The following is a 23,888-nucleotide window of genomic DNA, read 5'->3' on the forward strand; positions in this document are numbered from 1 at the left end:
TATATACACACACACACACAACGTTTTTCATTCATTGAAGGTGCGCCTTATTGTCACGCTTTGCAAGGTGGTGATGGCGGGTGCGGATCCCAAAAAGCAGGCAAGAGGGAGCAGGAGGTTGTTTGACAAAGTGTATTAAATTAAAGGTCAACAGAAACAAAATGTAAAACATCAAAATCAACTGAACAGAAAAAATACAAAGTATCAAAAGAAAACCAAGTGTAAAAGTCTGCCAAGGTTAAACAAACACATGCACAGCCTACAATGGATTGGATTGGATTGGATTGGATTTGCCTTTATTAGTCTCACAGTGGAGAAATTTACATTTCACAGCAGCAAAGTGATGAAAGGAATGAAAGTAGAAAAACAAAATACATGAGCTGCTGGAAAGGCAGCCACTCTTGCGGCGCCATCTTGAAGTCAAAAGAACAAAAAAAAAACTAAATAACAAATAATATGACAGCATAGAGACAATATGACAAATCAAAGACACAGAGTCTGCATGCGATTGCAGACAAAGCATGCAACAAACATGCAGCAAACAATGAACCGACACCGGATGGTCGTGCCGGGTGTCCTTTTAAGTGTCAGTGATTAAACGACCAGAACCTGCGAGGCTGCAGGCAGGGCTGACGTCGCTACCCGTTGGTCGCCAATCTGATCGGGATGACCAGCACCTGTGCAGGTGCAGGCGGGGCCGACAGCGCCCCCCGTTGGTCGCCAACCAGATCATGACACTTATAGTCCAGTGCGCCGGAAAAGGTTTTGAAAATACACCATTCATTGGGGGTGCGCTTTATACTCCGCTGTGTCATATACACCGCAAAATATGGTACTTTTTTTCTTTGCGTAATTTGTTGCAGTATATCAATGTCTGATTTCCAGATTGCAAATATAATCAGGAATCAAGGTTGGTTGCATGTGCGAGAGCACCCCGCGCAAATATGTTTAATGCTTCGCCCACAAGTTTCAAAGTCAAGGGGCGGGGGCCAAATTTGCACCACAACATCATTTTGTTCGGCCCATGAAAGCTAATCAAACTTGTGAAATTCAATGATGCTTGCTAAAGTCCAAACCAAAATTTCTAATTCTCCCATGTAAGCCACAATAACAGTCATTATCCTTGACTTCAGATTTGAAAACTAGTTATTCATTCATTTGTTGTTCGCTCTGTCTGTAATATGTGGAGGGAATGAAACGTTCTAATGCTTCACCAAATTCATATTGTCCCCCGAGAGGAAAACGTAACTATAATCGGGCCCATGGCAAAAAAATGACTTTGACACCCTGGCTTAGCCAAAAAGCTTTATCACACAAACAACACCTTTCGTTTGCTCTGAACAACCAAAGCTTTGTGTCCTGGGGAAATGTATTCTAAAAGCTGAGGACAACAGCCGGGATGGCAAGCTGACAGAACTGCTTAAATCAGCACAAGAACAAACAAAAACATGTCGTGCCCTGAATCATCTGATGATGGCAGGCTTTTGCGACAGGGCGAGGTACAAGAGCAGAGGGGCAATTGGAGCAGGTGGTGTGGAGAAAAAGGGGCATCTGACCTATTGGCACCTTCTCCTTTACACTGGGATGGATCGGAACGGAATATGCGCTCCTCATAATGGGAAGAGCAGCAAGAAAGCTTCCTTATATGACACCTCTGCGAAACGGTTCACGGCGGAGAGAGATATGAGAATAAAATTTAGGTGTGATGGAGCAGTCACCGAGTGAGGCGCGAGTGACAAAATCCAATGAGGTAGAGAAACAGCGGCAGCGCAGCAAGAGGAGAAAAAAATCTGTCCCGTCAGAAGGCATTGAAAGAAAGCTACATCTGCATTTTTTATAAGAACTCACCGGGGCACTGTCGTTTCTGACAGCGAAAGAGGTGCAGTGAGTCGTCGTGACTATCCTTAGTCAAGACTGAGAGGAGAGGGAGGGGCGAAGAGGAAGGGGGGAGCATTGACCTTCAGCTTTATAACTCCTGCTGGGCCCAGCTTCTTTCGTGTCTCTGAATTTCAAGTTAATCTATAGAACTGTTGTGGTGTTTGAGCCTTGTCTCAAATGCTCAAATGGAGTGCCGTATTTTCTGGTGTATAAGGTGCACCGGAGTATAAGGCGCACCGCCAATGAATGGTGTATTTTCAAACTTTTTCCATATACAGTGATACCTTGGCTTACAAACTTAATTGGTTCCCAGACAGTGTGTAAGGTGAAAAGTGTGTATCCCAAAAAATAATTTCCCATAGGAAACCATTAAAACAAAAATAATCCGTTCCCAGGTCCCCATAAAACATACTTTTCTACTTTCAAATTTTCCAAGCCTTAAAACTACAAAAAATACCTTATTTTATGTATAACAAATGTGCTATGGTATTATAATTAAAGACATAAACTGTACCGTATAATAAAGTGGTTTTATTTATCTTTGTGATGGTTGTTGATGGCTTGATGGAATGGAGTGGCCGGTTTCATCAGCATTAAACAGTTGATGAGGAAAGCAGCCTTCTTCTTTCACCATCTTGAGGAATGATCCCTTGTAGGTGCTTTCTCTGCGATAATTTTACCTTGTTCCTCATCAATTGTGTTCTGTTTAGCTGGGTTGATGGCTTTTTGCATCAAGTGTACAGATGGCTTGTGCGGGTTATTTGTGGAGCCTGATTGATGGGATATTTTAACCTTGCAGTCTATACTCCACCTTTGGACTATCAAAGTTGAAACATTTTCTATCCATTCTCTCTCTGTCATCTGCCTGTCTCTTTAATGTTTAAACCACCTCCCCTCACTGCTGCGTTCTTGACCAATCACATGGCTTGAACTGAAGACTGGGGGCGGGGAATAGAGGACAAAGAAATGTCGGCTGCCATTTTCTTTTTTGGAGAATGGCTTCACTCTCTCTCTGTCTGTAACCCCCACCCCTCACTGCTGCATTCTTGACCAATCACGTGACTTTAACCGACGACTGGGGGCGGGGAATAGAGGACCAAAACAAGCTGGCTGCCATTTTCTTGTTAGAAGAACGGGCTCGTTCGCGAATGACACATCACTCATTGTGGTAGCTCCGTGTGTATCCTGAAAAATAGTTTGTATGCCAAGGTAAAATGTTCATAAATTTAACGTTTGTAAACTGAAAAGTTCGTAAGCCAAGTAGTTCATAAACTGAGGTATCACTGTATAGGGTGCACAGGACTATAAATTGCTGTGTTACGTCCGAGTAGTTCAGCGTTCAGCTGGCGCGAATGGCTGCCGCTGCTTACCCGCCCAAAAAAAAAAATGTGACTGTAAAGTGTCCTTGAGAGTTTTGAAAGGCGCTTATAAATTAAATTTATTATTAATTATTATTATTATTATAAGGCACACCTTCAAAGAATTAAAAACCTTTTCCAAATATAATCTATAAATATGTAAACATTTGCAAAATATAAGGCACACCACATTATAAGGCGCTACAGTAAAGTCTGGGGTTATGCAATACAGTAAGGGGTCTGGGGGGATGGAGTTAGTGGCTGCTGACAGTTGCGAGACCTCTTGTGGCTCAATATTACTTGACGTATAAGGTGCACCGGCGTATAAGGTGCAGGGTCATCTTTGGAAGAAAATCAAGGCCTTATACACTGGAAAATTCGGTAATTTAATTTAATCGCTGGCCTTTTTTTGGGGCCGGGGGTTATGGGACAAACTTTGTCCAACAGCTCCACTGCTTTTAGTGGCATAAAAACCCATTTGTACGTTCCTTGCAAACAAACCACCCTCAGCATTTAACCCCCTCCCCATCAACAGCAGTCAACACAGTGAGCCTTTCATTAGTAAACGGCCATGGTGTGGTGACTGTGGAGGGCGGGGGAAGGTGGGGTAGGTCTCATGCTCTTCAAATGTGAGGGAAGGACCTCTGCTGGGAATATTCCATCAGGTATTTGACACATTCACACACACACACACACGTGCACACACACACACACACACACACACATATGGGCAGTATGTCAGGAAGAAGTCTAAAGAAATGACAGCAAAGGGGCTGACAAGCTTCTAAATGTTGACGGGGGAAGCAGCTGAGAGCTGGGAGGAGACACAGGAGAGCCGTTCCATGCTGTTAACTTCTATCAATCAATCCATTTGCTAATCTGCTTATTCTCGTGAGGGCCGCGGGTGTGCTGGAACCTACCCTAGCGGCAGGAAACACCCTAAACTGGTCGCCGGTCAGTCGTCGGGCTCACATAGTCTAAAAACCATTCATGTTCACACTCAAACCGGAGGAGCAGGGGGTATTTGATAAATTATATTACATAAAGTCAGCAGGAACAAAATCTCAAACAACAAAGTCGATGCGTATATGGAACTGTCGCGGGATGGAATTGAAGCTGATTTATGGGGGACAGGAGATGTGAGACAATCTCTTTTCGTCAATGGATGCTACAGCTGCGTGTTTGCTTTCAACATTTAGCTTGTAGTCAACGTGCACATTCCACTATGATGTCCCTGATCCACTGGTGAAGAGACGCTTTGATCCTCTCCTCTTTCATCTGGAACTGCTTTATGTAACAAAGAGGGTTCAGAAAGTGCTTAAGATGAATGTCTCTCTGTGTCTTTGTGTTGTCATGTAATTTGTTATTTAGTTTTTTTTTTTGTTCTTTTGACTTCAAGACGGTGCCGCGAGAGTGTTTTGCTTTTCTACTTTCATTTCTTTCATAACTTTGCTGCTGTGGAAATGTACATTTCTCCACTGCGAGACTAATAAAGGCAAATCCAATCCAATCCAATCCAATCAGAACAAAAAGGTCCAAGGTAGCAAACAAAACAGTGACTAAATCATGTCTAAAAACAAAGCAAACCAGACATGACGAAACAAACCTGACAGGATGAAACAAACAATGACCCGACCCAGCACCACCACCCTGTTTCAGACAAAAGGACAATATTGGATTTTCCATTAACTTCCTGAGCATGTTTTTGGAATGTTGGAGGACACCAGCATAAAGGGAGAAAATCCCATAAGGGGGGAAGAACATCCAAACGGAGGTCTACTATGCCTTAGTTCGTGACTTTGTTATTTCAACAAGGCCTATGTTAGTTCACTTCCCAGCAACTATTCTCTAAACGACCCAATCTTATGTACAAAGACGTGGGTGGATGAGCAGGCATCGGAAAGATGTTAGCTTCAGTACCAAAAGAAGAAGCGCCCACAGCACATGAGAACAGAGACAATAGCTTGATTTTTTTACAGCTTGGAAAGCCCTGTTTTATATGTATTGGACTGTTTTTGTTTGTTTGTTTTTTCTAAATTTGAATAAACGTTACAGTTACTTAAAAGATTAATTGGAGAGTTTTATTTTTAAGCCTTGCAGCTGCATCAAGCAGCTTCAAGAGCCAATCATTGTCCTCTAGGTCCTTTTCAGGCCTAAATTAAGTGTTTTTACCGTTTAATGATTTGCTCCATTTACCATCGGACCCTTTTGCGCGCATTCAACATCATCAACAAGAATGCAGTGGGACACAGTACACAGAAATCAAAACCTAGCAGGTTGAGTTTCATAAAGAGAACCTTTCTCAAACAAATAACTCACTACAATAATATAACTTGGCAAACAGTCATTCCCCCTTCATGGTTGGCCAGGGCGTAAGTGGGCATCAGGGTGGACCGACTCCCCCTTGTGATCTCCCCTCATTCATAATTCACAGAGCCAGTTATCACACATGCACAGTCTTCCTGCTGTGTGCATTAATGAGTCACTGCAGCCGCAAACACTGGTGGGGTGCAGATGCACGTGTGGGGGTTGGTATCTAAGTGCAGAATCTAAGTGAAGGTATGTCCTTGAGTGGGCGCTGGGCTTCTTCAGGATATGTGTGCATATCACCTCAAGAGCAAGAGACCGACGAACGATTGGTGAAAGCTAATGTGCGTGTGTATGTTTGCGGTGACATTTTCTAAGCCCTTGATCACAAAAGGATAAAAGCTTTGGCGCCGTCAATGAGTCATGATCGGCATTTATCCGGTGAGCATCTTCAAGGCCGCAAGCTGATCTTGGCGACATGTACGGTTCAAGTAACGCCCGCCGTCAACCTCATGAGTGCACCGGGGAAAGGAAGCGGCAGATTGGTTGACGATTCTTTCACAAGTTGAAGGTAGTGATTGCTTACAGGAAAATGACCCCCATCTATGCTTTAAACAACTTTCATTCAGTGGTGGACCGTCAGGGCCTGGTAGGCCTTCTCTTCTTCTTTTCCTTTCGGCTTTTCCCTTCAAGGGGTCGCCACTGCAAATCAGTGTACTCCATCTTTAGAGGTTTGATCCGCATGTTTGTTTTGGCCAAGCTTTTACGTCAGATGCCCTTCCTTTATCCGGGCTTGGGACCGGCACAAGAAGACATATGTCCCTTTGTGGCTACAGAACAAGCAACTCGCTCAGTAAAATGCTCCCAAACACAAAATGGTATAACTTAGGAATTAACCTCTTTTCATCTGATGAAAGAAGAGAGTTTAAGGTTTCTAACGTGTATTGAATGTTTCTGTCGTCTTGAAACTCAATATTCTGCAGGTCCTGCAATTTGAGTGAGAATGACAAAAACCCTGGCACTTGAGTGGACACATTTTTGCACATCGTCTGGCAATGAATGACTTCATAGTTGTTTTTCTGTTTGAAAAGGAGATACAGCCCAAATGAAATTGTATAGTGCCTCTTTGCAATTTTTTTTGCTGATATTAGTGCAGCGTGTTCGACCGGAGGGGCGGCCCGGTAGTCGAGTGGTTCGCCCACTTCACAGTGCAGAGGTCGCCGGTTCGCGTCCCGGTCCGGCCTCCCTGTGTGGAGTTTGCATGTTCTCCCCGGACCCGCGTGGGTTTTCTCCGGGTCCTCCGGTTTCCTCCCACACTCCAAAAACATGCATGGCAGGCAGATTGACCACTCCAAATTGTCCATAGGTGTGAGTGTGAGAGTGACTGTTGTATGTCTTTGTGTGCCCTGCGATTGGCTGGCAACCAATTCAGGGTGTCCCCCGCCTCGTGCCCGAAGACAGCTGAGATAGGCTCCAGTAACCCCCGCGACCCTAATGAGGAATAAGCGGTACGGAAAATGAGATGAGAGAGATGAGGTGTTCGACCGGAAACAAATTCCTTGTGTGTTCTACATACTTGGCAATAAAGATGATTCTGATTATTCTGATTCTGATTCAGTAAAGTCTCGTTATATCGATATTCTCGGGAGTCGGAAAAAATATCGATATAACCGGACTATCGATATATCCGATCCTGCGGCATGTAAATTTTCTCCTTGCGTTCGTAGAAATAGTATCGTAATAAGCAGTACTATCGATATAACCGATATCGATATAACGAGACTTTACTGTATATGATAAATAAGGCGATTTATTGTGTTATGGCACCACTGTTTGATTAAATGTGGTATAATAATGATAGAAATGAATCTAGTAGGCCTTCTCTGCTGGCCTAAAATATCTGAATTCCCGACTGTTGTTAATAATATTTTGTCCATGAATTCTTATGAAATCATTCCAAATTCTCTTTCAGCTTCCTTTCGTTGCTTTTTGCTGCTTCCAGATGTGTGTTTTGGTGTTTAAGCATTGAACCAATCACATTCCAGTCATTATTTGTTACGAGGGTTAGAAATTGACCTGGACGCCTTCACAATCAGTTCCGCAGACCGTGTAGCATCAAATAAGTGTCGATCAAACGGTTGCTTGAACCAATCAGATTTGGTTCAAGGCTTTCTCACATTTCCTGGCTAACGCTCGCATGTAGTGGATTTGTAGTCAATCACACCACACTTGTTTTAAATTAGTCGCAGCTGTAGCTGCAGTCAAGGAAGGGTCTATTGTCATAAAATAGATATTAACTCATTCACTGTCATTCACGAATGTATTCGGGAAATGAAAATATGACGTAGAGCACCATTTCAGAATTGGTTCAGGTTTTGTTTTTCATGCTTGGGTGCTGATAAAGCACTGGCCAGGGCCTCTTGCAATGTTTTTACTTTTTTCCTGTTCGCACTTTGTTCCAGCTTTGCTGTTGTTAAAGTGCAATATTAACCAATATGTATGTATTGCATTGTATTGTGAACAGCCACCCTCATTTCAAGCTCATATAACTCCAGACCCATATAATTTAGGAATTAACACTTTTTTTTCTGATGAAAGAAGAGTGTCTAAGCTTTCTAACGCTGTATTGAATGTTTATATAGTCCTAATACTCAATATTATGTGTCAGGCTTCACAATTCCCAATGATCACATCTGAAAAAAAAAAAAAACTGGACACTTGTAAATATGGGTTGTTGCAATATATCTAAATGCATTTCTTGATTCTGCACTATGTACAGTCTTGTTTATAGAACGGTTTTTGCACATCTACATTTGCACAGTATACAGTTGACATTTTTATTTTGTTATGCTTAGAATATCTTGTTTTCTATCCTTTCACTGCTGCTGTGGACTGCAAATTTCCCCATTGCGGGACGAATAAAGGTATTCTGATTCTGATTCTGATTCTGAATTACAGTGACAATGACAAAAACTGTTTGCTTCCTAACTGACATCAGAAAAATGTTTTATAGCATCTAAAATGCCCAAAACATGCAGGCTATTATTAGTCAAATGCAAAACACCAATAAAACTGACTTAAAGTGTCCAAAATCTGCCACAATTCAGCGCCAAAGTGGTGATTTTCAGAAAGTCCTGCCCCCAGTTCATGACGTCACGCCAAATCGTCTTGCTTTGCTCAAGAAACAAAACAATGGGTTCACAGATTTCAGATTAGGAGAAGATGCTTTCTTGTTACTCATTCAGTTATGAATATGATTCAACTAGTTCTGAAGAGGAAAGCATAAATGTTTGCAATCTATTAAAGAAGTCCTCCAATATCAATTCGAGCCGTCAATGACAGCAATATAGCGTCCCAGAAAATGCAGAAGATGGCGCCTAAGCTCCGTTGAAAATGGGGTGATTTGTCTGCTGGGAATTTGTGTCAGAGTATATCAAATAGTTGTCTTGGTGCAACACACAACGATTCACCATCGCGTTATTTATGTGTTTTCCTTCTAATTTCGCCATCAACACGGATCAACACGAAGTTTTCAGGCCGAACAAAGTACGACAAAATGCATTGTGTCGCCTTCTCGGTCAGGGGCATTCCAAATGTGATGTCATGTAGGGGATCGTCGTCAACTGGAAAACAACACTTCCTGAATATTCAGTGCGAGTCTTAAAACGTAAAATATAGCTATATGCAGTAAAATGCCCTCAGTAGAAGTCATTTGAAGTGATTTTACAAATTATGGACACAACTTGTCCGGCGTTGGTTGTCCTTTAAGGGTTGGATTGATTTGGACATTGCTAGACTGAAGGCCTAGCTGTGAAAAGCTCAGCCTGCCACTGCATTTATCACGAGTTAGCCGAAAAGCGTGGGCTGCAATGAAAGGTGTTTTGAAAGAACTGGCAGAGATGAGGTCATATTGCATCATATTACACATCCTTTCTAATGAGCATCTGACCTCTTGCCAAAATGTCAGGTACTTCATGCAGTTGAATAAATGAATGCCCCTTAACTGCCATGCACCTGACTGACTCTTTTGTAATACAAGTGAGACAAAAAGAAATCTGCTTTGGCACCAATCCCCGTTATTTTTTGCCTTTGAATGAATAAAGTTGTCCTTCCCCTTTTATAACCCAGCAAGAGCTATGTCCTTTCAGCTCCTTTAATTGTCCGTTGCCACAGCGATTACCCGGGGTGGGCCCGGATGCAACGCTGGAATAAAGATGGTGTGTGTGTGCGTCAAGTACCTGATGAAATATTCCCAGCAGAGGTCCTTCCCTCACCTTTGAAGACCATGAGACCTACCCACCTGTGATATTTTCCAACAACATTGTGACAGTTCACGCTAACTTGAATAATTGAACAAATACCATATTGGTGTTTTTTTTGTGTACAAGTAATAATACGATGTGATGATTCAACATTTTAACCAGTTTACTCGGCCCTACGAGGAACGATGTTGTTCCAAAAAGGCACACGACACCCATGCGGTAGAGAGTAATTGAACACCATCGAACTCACATATGGACAAAATATGAATGAAAAGCTTTGTGTATCTGCTGAAAACATGTTTTGATCATGTCAGTCTTGCATGAATAGCAAGCGCACGGTTCAGTAGGCAAACATCACAAGCAGAAATATGCTTTCAATTATTGGCTAGACATATATTTCAATCAAGACAGAAATAAGAAGAAAGAAAGAAGTCCAAGATGGCGCCCGAGTAGGCAGCCGTCAGCAAGTGCTCTCATGAGCCTTGCTTTTTTTGTTGTTTTTGTCTTGTTTTGTGTTTTCTTTTGTCACTTTGTGTTGTTGGGCGTCGTGTGGAATTGATACGGATTGTTTTTCAGCATTTTTGACTACTACATTCATGAAGGAGGAGACCGTGCTGAGCGGTTGCGCCTTTTCGGCAGCATGGATATGCCAATACTGTTTTTGAATGGGAGGAATGTCGGTGCCATTCGACTGCCATAGCTGGACACCAAAGGGGCCATTGTGCTTTTTTGCGCAATCTTCACAGCCCCGCTTTGTTCAGCGGAAAGGTCGGTGCTGTTGGACAGTCTGCAGCTGGATGGATGCATGGCTTGAGGAGCCCGCGATAAGAAGAAAGGAGCGTCAGCGCAGAGCGCCGATGCGGATGTGGGACTGTTGCGGCTTAGAATTGAAGCAGATTTATGTGGGACAGGAGATGAGAGACAATCTCTTTTCGTCAATGGATGCTACAGGTGCGTGTTTGCTTTCAACATTTAGCTTGTAGTCGACGTGCACGTTCCACCATGATGTCCTTGATCCACTGGTGGAAAGTCGCTTTGATCGTCTCCTCTTTCATCTAGAACTGCGTCATGTCATCACAAAGAGGGTACAGCAAGTCCTGAAGAATGAATGACTCTCTGTGTCTTTGGTTTGTCATGTTGTCTTTGTGTTGTCATATTATTTGTTATTTAGTTTTTTTTTGTTGTTCTTTTGACTTTAAGACGGCGCCGCGAGAGTGGCTGCCTTTCCAGCAGCTCATGTATTTCTTTTTTCTACTTTCATTCCTTTCATCACTTTGCCGCTGTGAAATGTAAATTTCTCCACTGTGAGACTAATAAAGGCAAATCCAATCCGTCCAATCCAAATCCATCCAGCCATCCATTGTCCAGACCGTTTTATCCTCATTAGTGTCGCGAGGGGTGCTGGAGCCTATCCCAGCTGTCTTCGGGCACTAGGCGGGGGGACACCCTGAATTGGTTGGGGGGCATACAGAGACAGACAACCATGCTCTCTCACACTCACACTTAGGGACAATTTGTTCAATCAGCCTGCAGCTCTGCATGTTTTTGGAACGTGGGAGGAGACCTGAGGACCCGGAGAAAACATATGCAGGCCATGCAAGAACATGCAAACTCCACACAGGGAGGCCAGGCTGGGTCTTGACTACCGAGTCGCCCCAAGACAGAAATGCTGCTATTATATTTCTTCAAAACGGAAACCTTTTTTCCCCTTTTTGACTTTTCAGTCTACAAAACTACAGTCATAACAAGGGATTGTTCAAAACCATCTAGGGTAAATAGCCACTTAAAACACCAAGTGAACTGTGCCAATCGATCTGTACAGGATTGGCAACATTAAAAGCCAAGATTTGCAAGTAGAAATCTTTACCTCAACTGGCTAGAAATTGCGTTTTGTTTGTTTGTTTGTTTGTTTGTTTTTTCATTCACGTCGTACATGTTTTGCATTTGTTCTGAAGGCATGGCACCCCTGATCAGACAGACAGCAGTGGGTGGAGGTAAGGGGACATGGGTGGAGGTGGGGGCGTCACCTCTGATGTCACATTCGATATACAGGACACTAGAACATAGAGCCTGGGAGAAGCTTGCATCGATACACTTCTGCTCAGCAGGGAGCCAACAAAGAAACTCAAAAGTGATTCTCATTATCCTCTCTTGCTTGATCTTAATAAATCAGAACGTCTGTGATGGCAAATCGTTTCTCAAAAAAAAGCAATTGGTGCCTCTTGTGCAGCTCCCCCCCACCACAAAAAAAGGCCGTCCAATCTGCTGAGTAACCTGCAGCAAGGCTAAATGACTGCAGTTCTATAAATCGACCTGATCCTCACACCGTGTAGTGCTTTCCACCCATCGTAATGGTGCCACGCGTGTTTGGGAAGCGTTAAAGAAGTGCATACTGTACTGTACTTTGGCCAGAGAATCCTACCAGCAAAGTCGCCTGTAACGCATCTCATAAAATATAAAACGGCTGATCAAGCCTGGTAATAAGCATTTCAAGGGCTTGCTGGGTGGCTGCAAACTGCAAAATACTCACGATGAGCTACAACATGCAGGAGGGTGTGAAAGGGGCCAATTCCCAGTCCAGTAGGAAACCATTGGTCTCTTCACAGCGATGCCGTGCCAGTGTATTCTCGGTGGAGAATACACTCCAATTTTTTGCAAAGGGGGCCAGATTTGGTGTGTTAAAAATGTAAGGGGGGGGGGCAACCATGGCAAACGTTCTTTACATATAACAGCAATTCATGTTAATACATTTCAGCCAGCCATTCTGTGTTTCACATTTGCTTTTAAATTTTTATTTCAGCTATCTTCAGCATGTGTTTTGGTTCATTTGAAACATGCATATCAAAATTGAATCGACATGGAAAATGTAAATTGAATATTCACTTAACTTCACTTTTTTAACACTTAACATCTTTGTAATACAGGTAACATCTGATTCACGACCGCCGCGAGTTACGACCACCTGTACTTACGACCACCAGACCTTTTTTTAAAAAAAATTCTACGGCTGACACCACTACAGCCAGCAACGCTGTTGAACTCCGCAGCGTGTGTTTGATGCATTTGGTCGAATAAAAGACTCGAGATGGTCCTTCTTTTTTAGATCTGTCACGTTCCGAACGAGGCAGAGAGCAGCCGACTCGTCGGAGCGAAATTAAATGTCTGGATCCCTGAGTAAGCGACAGAGACAGAGGTCAGTGCAGGATGATTTTAGCGCTGGTCCCAAAAAGAGGACCACAGGAATAATAAAAAATAAAGAATACCAAAAACGACGAGTGGGGGGGGGGGGGGGGGGGCAATGGGAAACCCGACAATGGCGAGAAGCAACTCGCACATGGTGGTGGAGAAACGGAACAATCCCGAAAGGATTACAGTATGTTTGTGTGTGTGGGGGTCGGGGGGTCGGACTGAGCACCGAAGATATAGAAAGTTCAGGGTAATACAAAGTACAAATACAGGTTGACAGCGTCCCGTTTTCGTACCCGGTGTCCTGATGAAGGAATTGACAGAGGGTGGTGGAAGCGGGGAGGCGCGGCCCCGCCCCCAGCTGTCAATCTGAATGTGATAATATCGAACAAGTAGGATGGTTATTTGCCGGAGCAGGATTGCACAGAATGACGATACAAAAGAACAGTTTCTTAACAAATGACAGCATCTCACTTGCACAGCAATCGGGGGGAGGGTGGGATGTCCATCGACGCCGAGGCGTCGGCGCTCGAGCGAGTGGGATCGCCGCGACGCAAACGCCGCGTTGGGCTCACGGTCGGCGCCGTCGCCTGTTTGAGACAAGTGACCTCTTCTGGCTTCTCCGTTAGCAGGGAGAGCGATTTTTGGACAGCTCGCATGCGTGGGAAGCTGTGCGTATTTGGGTCAGCAGAAAGCGTGTGCGCTGACACAGTAATAAAGATCGATAATTCGAAAGATAAAATGATTAAAATGACATTAAAAGTTATAAGCTTTAAAAATGAATGGTCAAAATTTTGGTATATAATAGTATTCAATAGAAAACGTTGCTTAAAAACATCAGATGCATTGTGTGTCGCTTTCTCGGTCAGGGGCGTTCCAAATGTGATGTCACGTAGGGGATCGTCATCAACTCGAAAACAAGACTTCCTGAGTCAGCGCGAGTCTTAAAGCCTAAAATATAGCTATATGCAGTGGAATATTTGTAAAATGCCCTCAGTAGAAGTCATTTGAAGTGATTTTACAAATTATGGACACAACTTGTCCGGAGACGTTGGTTGTCCTTTAAGGGTTGGATTGATTCGGACATTGCTAGACTGAAGGCCTAGCTGTGAAATGCTCAGCCTGCCACTGCATTTATCACGAGTTAGCCGAAAAGCGTGGGCTGCAATGAAAGATGTTTTGAAAGAACTGGCAGAGATGAGGTCATATATTGCATCATATTACACCTCCTTTCTAATGAGCATCTGGCCTCTTGCCAAAATGTCAGGTACTTCAAGCAGTTGAATAAATGAATGCCCCTTAACTGCCATGCACCTGACTGACTCTTTTTGTATTGTATTGGATTAGTCTTTATTAGTCTTGCAGTGGAGAAATTTACATTTCACATATTCAATGTGAAAATACAAGTAAGGCGTTTGCCGCGTCGGGCTCACGGTCGGCGCCGCCGCCTGTTTGAGACAAGTGACCTCTTCTGGTTTCTCCGTTAGCAGGGAGAGCGATTTTTGGACAGCTATTTGGGTCAGCAGAAAGCGTGTGCGCTGACACAGTAATAAAGATCGATAATTCGAAATATAAAATGATTAAAATGACACTAAAAGTTATAAGCTTTATAAATGAACGGTCAACATTTTGGTATATAATAGTATTCAATAGAAAACGTTGCTTAAAACATCAGATTGACATCATATACTATCCTGTCATATAAACCTCGCGTGAGCCATTTTGAATGCTTTTCAATTTACAACCGTTTGACTGACGACCGTTGTGTCGGAACGGAACCCGGTCGTAACTCGGATGTTACCTGTAGTTGAACAGAGGTAATTGTTCTTTTGTTCTATGTCGCCATTTTATGAGAAAATTTAAATGTATAAAATCGCCATTTTTGAAAATTCAATGACTCCTCTACTAATTTGCTGTTTCTAATTGAGCCTCTAGAAGGCAGCACTTAGCACACACAGGCAACAGCAGGAATGTCCAATGTATTCATTCTACATGTGGGCCAAACGTTATTGATTTTATGACAGAGGCTACAGGCAGGATGAAAATTGACCACAGGTCGCATTTAGCCCACGGGCCGGACATTGAACATTTTGCCTTATATACATTGAGTTAGTCATTATCTCCAATTTTGTTGCTGTGGATTCACATTGATGAAATGTACACCAATTAGCTATTATCAGTGTGGACATCAGGTCGTAATGATCCTGCAGTGGGAAAGAGCCTTTTGGTTGTCAGCTCGATTTATAGGACTCCAACTCACCTCATCTCTTCGATTAATGAACGTCAACAGCTTTTGGGGCTCGGTAGCATTTTTTTTCCTCTTATACACCGATGATAAATGTGTCGGATGGTTTTATAACCCCCACACCCAACATCTCGTTCACTATGTATTCAGTTTCCGTTTTAAGATTTATCCTCTCCTTGAAGATTTGCCGGTGAGAAAGTTGGCTGACAGGAGGGAGTTTTTCTCAGGGATTGTAAAGAAAAAATAAATCCCTAAGGTAGCGCTAAACCGGGATTGGATTCCGAAATGTGAATGATTCCATATTACCTGACAGAAACATAAATTACGATGACCTACACTTAGTGGCCTCATTTGGTTCACCTGCCCATTTGGAGAGAACCAAAACACATGCTTAAGAAAGTTGATATTAACTCGTTCGCTGCCATTCCCGAATGTATACGGTAATTGAAAAGCGTGACCTGGAGTGCCATTTCGAATTTGTTCAGGTTTTGCTTTTTCTTGCGGTGGGTGTCGATAAAGCGTTGGTCAGACCTCTGGCAATGTTTTCCCTTCCACAAGGGGGGCAGCATTCGCCTTTTGTCCATGTTAGAGCTTTGTTACAGCTTCAGCTGTTGTTAAAACACAATATATATTAATATGTATTATATTTTGTACAGCCGCCTCCATTTCAACTCCAGACCCATATAACTTAAAGGACAACCGACGTCTCCGTACAAGTTATGTCCATAATTTGTAAAATCACTTCAAATGATTTCTACTGAGCGTATTTTAATAAGATTCCACCGCATATAGCTATATTTTACGTTTTAAGACTCATGCTGAATATTCAGGAAGTCTTGTTTTTGAGTTTGTGACGAGTCCGTACGTGACGTCACGAAAGGACCACCCACTGACCGTGAAAAGGACGCATTGTCGCATTGTCTTTCCATCACGTTAATGTATTTTACTGTAGTTGTTTGGTCTAGGGGACCTCGTGTTGCACCCAAAAGCCGCCAGAGGGCGTCCAAGCGCCATTTAAGTATTTATCAGACTGTGGAAACGGAGGTGGCCACAGGATGTCGCCGTTTTGTGCCTCTTTTTTTGTGAGATATTGTCCCCCAATGTTGCCTCAAAATGGCCGAAATAAATTCTTTAATCGATTGCAAACATGTATGCTTTGCTCTTCAGAACTATTTGAATCATATTCATAACTGGATGTGTAACAAGAAAGCATATTCTCCGAATCTGAAGCCATTGTTTTGATTCACAAGCAATGCAAGATGTCTTGGCATGACGTCATGAAATGGGGGCGGGACTTTCTGAAAATGCCCAATTCGCAGCTCAATTTTTTGCAGATTTTGGGCACTTTAAGTCATTTTTATTGGTGTTTTGCCTTTGACTAAAAATATCATACAGCATGTTTTGGGTATTTTAGATGCTATAAAACGTTTTTCTGGTGTCAGTTAAAAAACAAAAAAGTGACGTCGGTTGTCCTTTAAGAATTAACTCTTTTTTTGATGAAAGAAGAGTGTATCAGGTTTCTAACACTGTATTGAATGGTTACGTACGTTTTGCGGGTCCTGCAATTTGAGTGAAAATGACAAAAAACCCTGCACTGGAGTGGACACATTTTTGGCAGTGTCTGGCAGTGAATTAGTTAAAATAAAAAGAAAATATGAAACACAGAATGGCTGGCTGAAATGTATTTAAATTCATTGCTGTTTAATGTAAAGAACGTCCGCCAAGATTGCCCCCCTCACCCTATATTTTTAACACACCAAATCTGGCCCCCTTTGCAAAAACTTTGGTCACCCCAGGTATAAAGGCAGCTACCAAAGTCCTTCTAAATGACAACAGTTGATATTGTAAGGCTTAAAAATAATTGTCCTTATTTGGGAAGGATAGGTCATCAAATAATCTGATAATTTGGGGGACAAAACTCAGTTGAGACAGCGAGATGAAGGCAAAGCTTCGATTACCGGATTTTCCGGTGTATAAGGTGCACCCAAAAGCCTTGATTTTCTTCCAAAGATGATCCTGCAACTTATAATGTAGTGTGCCTTATACAGTATTTGAAACACTTTTAGATATTTATATATTATATTTGGAAAACTCTTTTCATTCATTCATTGAAGGTGGGCTTTATAGTACGGTGCGCCTTATATATGGAAAAAAGTTTAAAAATACACCATTGTTTGGGGGTGGACTTTCTACTCCAGTGCACCCGAAAATACGGTACACTGTAAACCTGAACAGTACTACTGACTCAAAGCCATTAAGGTCAGTCAACTCAAAAGCCGATTTTTAGTTTGAAAAACGTAAACGTTTTGAGTTTTCTAAATAGTCAATAGTTTTTTAAATAGTCATGCGTTTTTAATTTGCAGTAAATCAATACTTTTGAGTTCATGGCTGTCATATACTCATATTTTGAGTAAACGGCAGAACGCTGCGCGATAACGTCACTGCAGCCGTGGTCTCACCGGGCGCGGTCTCACCTGGCGCATTTTTACTTCTCGACGACTGAAGCTTGCAGAGACCCACAAATTCAGGTGAGAAGACAAACAACATTATTTAATATTACAGGGACCCAGTGTATCAATGCTGTAGTCGGTGCACAGAAAAGGAATATTTTGTTGTGTTTTTGACGACAGCAAAATTGGAAAGTCAGTTTTTGGAACTTGCCGTCTTTCGCAAGTTAGCAAAGATGCTAGTTCGTGGTCGTGCTTGCGACTGAGGCCTTTCTCATCCACTCTTTCAGCTGCGTTGTTTTGAGCCCGGGACTTCTCCTATGCTAAGCGCTCTCCTGTGGATATATACATATGAATTTTTCTTAAACGTGTCTTGTCTGTTGAACACAGAAGTGTTATTTAGAGAATATTACCGCTCAGGTTTAGTTGGGCGGTGGCGGAGTAATATCTGTTGCAGGTTATGTTTGTGTCCGCGAAGGTCCGAGAGTAATCGTCAAATGGGTATAAAATTAAGGTTTATATAAACTTATACCACTTACTTATACTTATACTAATTACTTACTACTATATAGGGCATGTACTGTCTTGGTTTTGAGATGCTGCAGACAAGTGCTGCAATGTCAAGATCATGTCGCTTTCCCCAGATTAAAACTCTGCTTTTATCTCCTATTGCTTTTGATAAAGGAACACCATGATATACACACGAGACGCAGTCTGGCCCTTCGTGCGCTCCCATCATACCTACAAGAAGATGACTCTGAGTTCTTCAAGACATGCAATGTATGTATTACCTGACTTAACACAAATGTCTATCTATGGCCACAATATATGCTATACATGTTGTTTATCTTTTTTTGAGCAAACCAAATCTGACTTCTTAAATATCACAGTGATCATCTATTCAGCCTGGTCTATCGGTGCTGAGGCATCATTTCTTTTTGCAAGGCCAAGCTTTTAAGAAATCTGTGACAAATGTATGCCTCTCGTTGAATGTAGAAAGTAGCTGAGTTTAAAAAAAGTAAAATATCGAGGAAGAAAGAATATCTCCGTCTCATATTATTTGTCAAACAGATCCATTCCTGAGATAGCAATTCAAGCATGAGACCAGCTTTTCAAGCGGACGTGCTTGTACTCGGGCACTGTATCGAGTACAGTGCCCGAGTGTTCTTTCTTATAAAACAAAACAGACATTCGGCCCAAGAATACTTAAGTGCCTACCTGGGTTCCTAATGTGAAAAAAATTGGCTGAGATTTTTGAGTCAAGATAAAGAGAACAAATCATGACTCCTAAAAGCCTGTTAATTTCACCAACTAACTTAACTAAGTTGCATGCGAGTGTTGTGTAAAGACAAGGAAATGTAAGCTCATCTTTATTTCTGCATGTAATTCCAGCGCATAACCCCCAAATCCAGCTTCTTGACTCCTCTCATAACCTTTTACTTTATTCTGTATGTGTACGTTTGTGTGTATTTTGCAGTGGGAAGAGGATCCAGACATTGAAAACACTCATGTCGCACTTCTCTCCGTGACAACTGACAACCTCACTAGTGCCATCTTGTTTAACCCCGACAGCATTTCTGCTGTGATAGAAGATGGTATTATTATGAGATTTTATTATGAGATTGCATTTAGATTATCCCAAAAAATTAATCCACACATTCACCTTCATTCAGAAAATACTGCTGTGTCTTGATGATAACAGACCACTCAAACCACACCTGCTAAGTTTGAAAAATGCTTTGTTTCGCCATATCAAAGGCACCGGTGCCTCCAATATTACGGAACAAAGCAACACTGGATAAGTAATTTCAGTTTTACTCTGCTTTGTATACCCGTTTGTGACTGATTTTCTTTTAATAATTTGATGTGTAAACTTGGATTCCACCAAAATGTCTTTTTTCATTTCATGAATACTGTTGTTGTTTTTAGTAAGTTTTACCTTGATTTGCACTTTATAACGAGTACATTGAAATGTATTCTCTTGTATTTATTCAAGTATAAATCAAAAAATTTTGAGTGCTTTCAACTTGTTGGGTTTTATAGTGTACAATGATTCCTAATGAGATGTAACGAATAGCAAAGAAACTTGACATGTTGCTGGAAGTGAGGACTGTAATCAAACAAATTAGCGGGGACACTGTAAAGATAGGATAAGTCTATGAATGATGATGTCCAATTTTCCTCCAGGTAAAAGTTGTCTGAGATCCATCAAAACACCTCAGTCAATGAAAAGTACAATAGCAACTCAAGGTCGCGCTTTATAGCCTCGCCACTGCTGGACATTGAACAACAAGCTAAAACTGAAACATACCTTTTAACTGGTCAGCTACCACGCTCTGTCCGATTCTTTGGTTGACCTGGCCGTCTTCATGTTGGTAGCGGTCATCCAGAAAGTTGGCGGTTGCTTGCGAAAGGTGGACCTTCCCGGCCACGCCCAGTTGCTCCATCAGATTGGCCAAGTTGACGTCATTGGACCAGACGTCAAACTTGAAGCGCTTCATGCCGAGGATCCCACAGAGGATGGTGCCGGTGTGGACGCCCACCCTCATGTTGACCATCTCCTTCTTCTCCTGGCAAAACTGTTCAATAGCCTGGATCATGCCTAGGCCCATTTCCACGCAGCAGTACGCATGGTCTGGTCTGGGTTCCGGACATCCGGCTACACAGTAGTAGCAGTCCCCAAGGGTGCTGATTTTCTCACAGCCGGTCAGCTCGCACAGGCGATCGAAACGTCCGAACAAGTCATTGAGGAGCCCCACTAGGGCATGCGCCGATTTGTTGGCCGACATTTTGGTAAAACCCACAATATCGGCAAAGAGGATGCTGACAGGCTCCATCCTTTTCATGTTGAAGGGTCTGAAAATGATCTGACCTCGAGGGATGGAGGTTTTCTTGCATTTATTGTTCTTGGGGCTGGAGATGACAGCAACTGCTCCACTGGTAGAATATCGTTTCGCAGAACTGTCGCCGGTCTCTTCGTCACCCTGCTTCATCAGTTCATCTGCCACGATTCTGGGCATCACTGAATGAATCATTCGCTCCTTTAAGGCTTTTTCCACCTCGAGATCTTTGCCATGCATGATTGCTTGCCCAACCTTCAGGAAGGTGCTGCGCGCCCGTACTTCGGTCATGATGAACAGGTGGATTCCAATGGCATGTGCGCACAAGTGGAGCAGGGCTTTGGCTGGTCCTAACCAACTGAGGGTATCCGGGTGTTTCTCGGGAGCTAAACTCCAATTGCCACCCGTCTGGGTGAAATGGAACGACCCCAAAACCTCAAAACACACCGAGTAGAGAAGGCCGAGGAGGACTGAAGCAAAGAGGCGCACATGCAGAACACTGTATAGCAACAGGAGAACCTCAATACAGAGAGAGAAGGTACCGACGGGGGAGACACAGGCGCTACCGGCCACCATCCTTCCGTAGGATAAGTTGTGTGTAGGCTCACTGGAATTATCTCCATCGAACAAATCACTGAGAGGCTGCGGATCTCTGAAACGAGACGTCTGGATTTGAGGGGCCAGGGTCAGCATGAAGGTGACAACAATCAGCAACAGGGACGCTTGGTTGTAGCAGCGAGAGTACAACTTGGTGAAAGTCAGGATGAAGATGATGCAGCAGAAGAGGAGAAAGGATGCAGTGGGGATCAGAAAGATGATCTTGTTGCAGCGGCTTGGATTGGCGGCAAAGTAAAATCCCCAAAAGACAGCGGCGGCAGACAGGTAGAAGAGCACGTAGCGGAAACGGCGTCGCGTCTGAGGGAAACAACGTTCTCTGCATGCCTCCTCCAGGATGGACGAGTCAAACTTTGGGTCCCAGAAGTGACCGGCAGACCTTTCGAAAAGTGGAGGAACCCTCCTTTGCGAGCGGAAGCTCTTGACCAACGTCCTCTTGACTGCTGCCTCCCCGGAGCTGCAGCTGGAGGATATGCTGTACTTGCAGTGTTTGGATCCTCCCCCGATAGAAGCAAGTGGCCCCCCGCCACTGCTGCCGTGCTTGTGTTTATCACTGTTCCCAATCCTCACGGAGACACCCTCGCCACTCGAGTCACAACTCACCTCGGTGTTGTGAGGCAGCAGTTGTTGACGTTGGGGGGATGCCATGTTGCTATGACGCAACCCAAGGCTTTGAGTAAAAAAAAAAATCCAAAGGGGAGGAAGGCAAACTATGGAGCCACAGTATTATAACCAGAGCAATGAGTGTTGGTGGTCTCCAAGGTGAGAAAGGGCAGATTGAAAAAAATAGGATTTATTTTCAGTGAAGATCTCATGGAAATATCAACTGACCACTGAACCACATTTTGACTGGTCCACTTGATCTCAGTCCATTCGTTTCAATTCGTTTAAAGAGTTTTAGATGATGATGATGATGAGCGGACAGGTTCCATAACAAAAACTGGCAGACTGGATTTGGGAGGGAGGAGAAGGCATTGATTTTGATTGCAGTCTGGATATGACGTTTAGATCCAGTTAGATGGTGCAAGGTAATGCCATTCAAATTATTTCAAAAGGCCAGACATCACTTTGTTGATGAAACAAAAGGGACTTAAGATGGTGGATGAATGACTTCTTTTGCCATCGGTCAACAGGAGACCAAGTATCAAGTGTAGTGTCAATTAACTTTTTTTTACTGTCGCAGTTCCAACCAGGGCGTATGCAGTTTTTAAAACAGCAAACAGATTCATGTCCTGATGTTCTCTTGACAGAAAACATCAAGATTAATTAACAATCACCAGTCCACCATCCCTGAAGTTATATTCTTTGTAGAGTTCCCTGAAAAATGGCAGTCGATGAAAAAAACCTCCAGATGAGCGTCTGGGGCTAATTAAAAGGGTCCCCACCGTCTGTCCCGACCGTCCCACAGGTCAACGAAACGCCGCCTTTATCCAGCTACTCGAATTGAATTGGAAGAGATGAGATTCATACCTGCGGCAGAAAACGAATTTGATGGCAGCTTCAAATCAAATCCCTGCCTCCTCCTTCTCCGCAAGACGGGACTGTTTTCTCGCAGCTCGCCGTACACGTCCAACCTGTCCTGTCAGCAGAAACGACACCTGCGAGAGGCATGGCGCGATGTTCCTCCCGGCCAACCACCTCTTCAGTGTGCCGTTTAATGGGAGCTTATTTGCGACTGTCCACAGAGCCAGAGCCGTGTCGATGTGAGGAAGGTGAAAAAAGACGCCAACGTAAAGTAAAACGAGAGTACTCCATTGAAATCCGGTTCTTCCTTTCAAAACAAAACTTGGCCGAGCGAGGTAAGCAACAGCACTTCATTTCGGTGATTTCACTTCAAAATAAAATGGATTAAAACAGTTGTGAGTGAGTGAGTGAGTGAGTGAGTGAGTGAGTGAGTGAGTGAGTGAGTGAGTGAGTGAGTGAGTGAGTGAGTGAGTGAGTGAGTGAGTGAGTGAGTGAGTGAGTCAATGGTTGGCTGATCGTTCAGTAGATTTGCGGTCAAAAAACTTTGGTGGCCCCTGACATAGATGTATTAGGTTTAGACAGTGGTGAGCCATCAGGGCCTGCAAGGCCTTCTCTGCTGGCCTAAAAACACCGAATCACAGACTAATATTTATCTTATATTTTTTCGATTAATTGTTATTAAGTAAATCCCAATTGTCTTTCAGCTTCCTTTCGTTGTTTTTCCATTGTTGTGCTGCTTCCATATGTGTTTTGTATTTAAGCATTTAACCAGTGTTTGAAATAGTGTCTGCCCGGGCGTCCAACTTTTCAGCCCGGGTGGCCGACAACTTCTACAAGAAAAAAAAAATGAATGTTTTTTTTAATCAAACATTTGCTTTATTTAATAAAGAAAACGTTTGAACAAAGATTTTGAAATGAGAATAAATTATTCCCATTTCGAAATCTTGATTCGGTTTGGAAATGTCTGAATTTCGGTTTGTTTGGCAATTTGCATACTCGGCACGGCAGCCAATCAGAAGCCTGCTTCATGCTTCAGTCTTTCCTGAGTGTTATAAGGTCGTGCATTTGCATATAATTTTCCAAAGTAGACGCACAGAAGCTCAGCCCCGAAGAAAGATTCAAAACAAGCTAACAAAATTTATGACGCGACAAAACGTAAACGTACATTATCCCGTGACTGTAAAGTGTACTTGACAGTTTTGAAAGGCGCTTAGAAATTAAATGTACATTAAAAGCATTGTGGAAAGAGGAGTTCACGTGGGTTGTAGCAGATGACACAACGCAAA

At 43.0% G+C, this 23,888-nt stretch overlaps 1 protein-coding gene across 1 annotated transcript in view; it reads right to left on the minus strand.

Moving 5' to 3' along the window:
- adcy9b (adenylate cyclase 9b) overlaps nucleotides 1-22,833 on the minus strand; it is a 33,405-nt gene extending 10,572 nt beyond the window's left edge. The window contains exon 1 of the mRNA XM_089019002.1: nucleotides 19,995-22,833. Coding sequence (XP_088875128.1) covers nucleotides 19,995-21,786 — 1,792 coding nt within the window. The 5' untranslated portion in view covers nucleotides 21,787-22,833. The remainder of the gene's footprint in view (nucleotides 1-19,994) is intronic.
- Between the last annotated feature and the right edge of the window lie 1,055 nt (nucleotides 22,834-23,888).

Source organism: Hippocampus bargibanti, linkage group LG17, assembly GCF_051943395.1.
Source record: "Hippocampus bargibanti isolate YZ-2025 linkage group LG17, ASM5194339v1, whole genome shotgun sequence".
Classification (NCBI taxonomy): Eukaryota; Metazoa; Chordata; class Actinopteri; order Syngnathiformes; family Syngnathidae; genus Hippocampus; species Hippocampus bargibanti.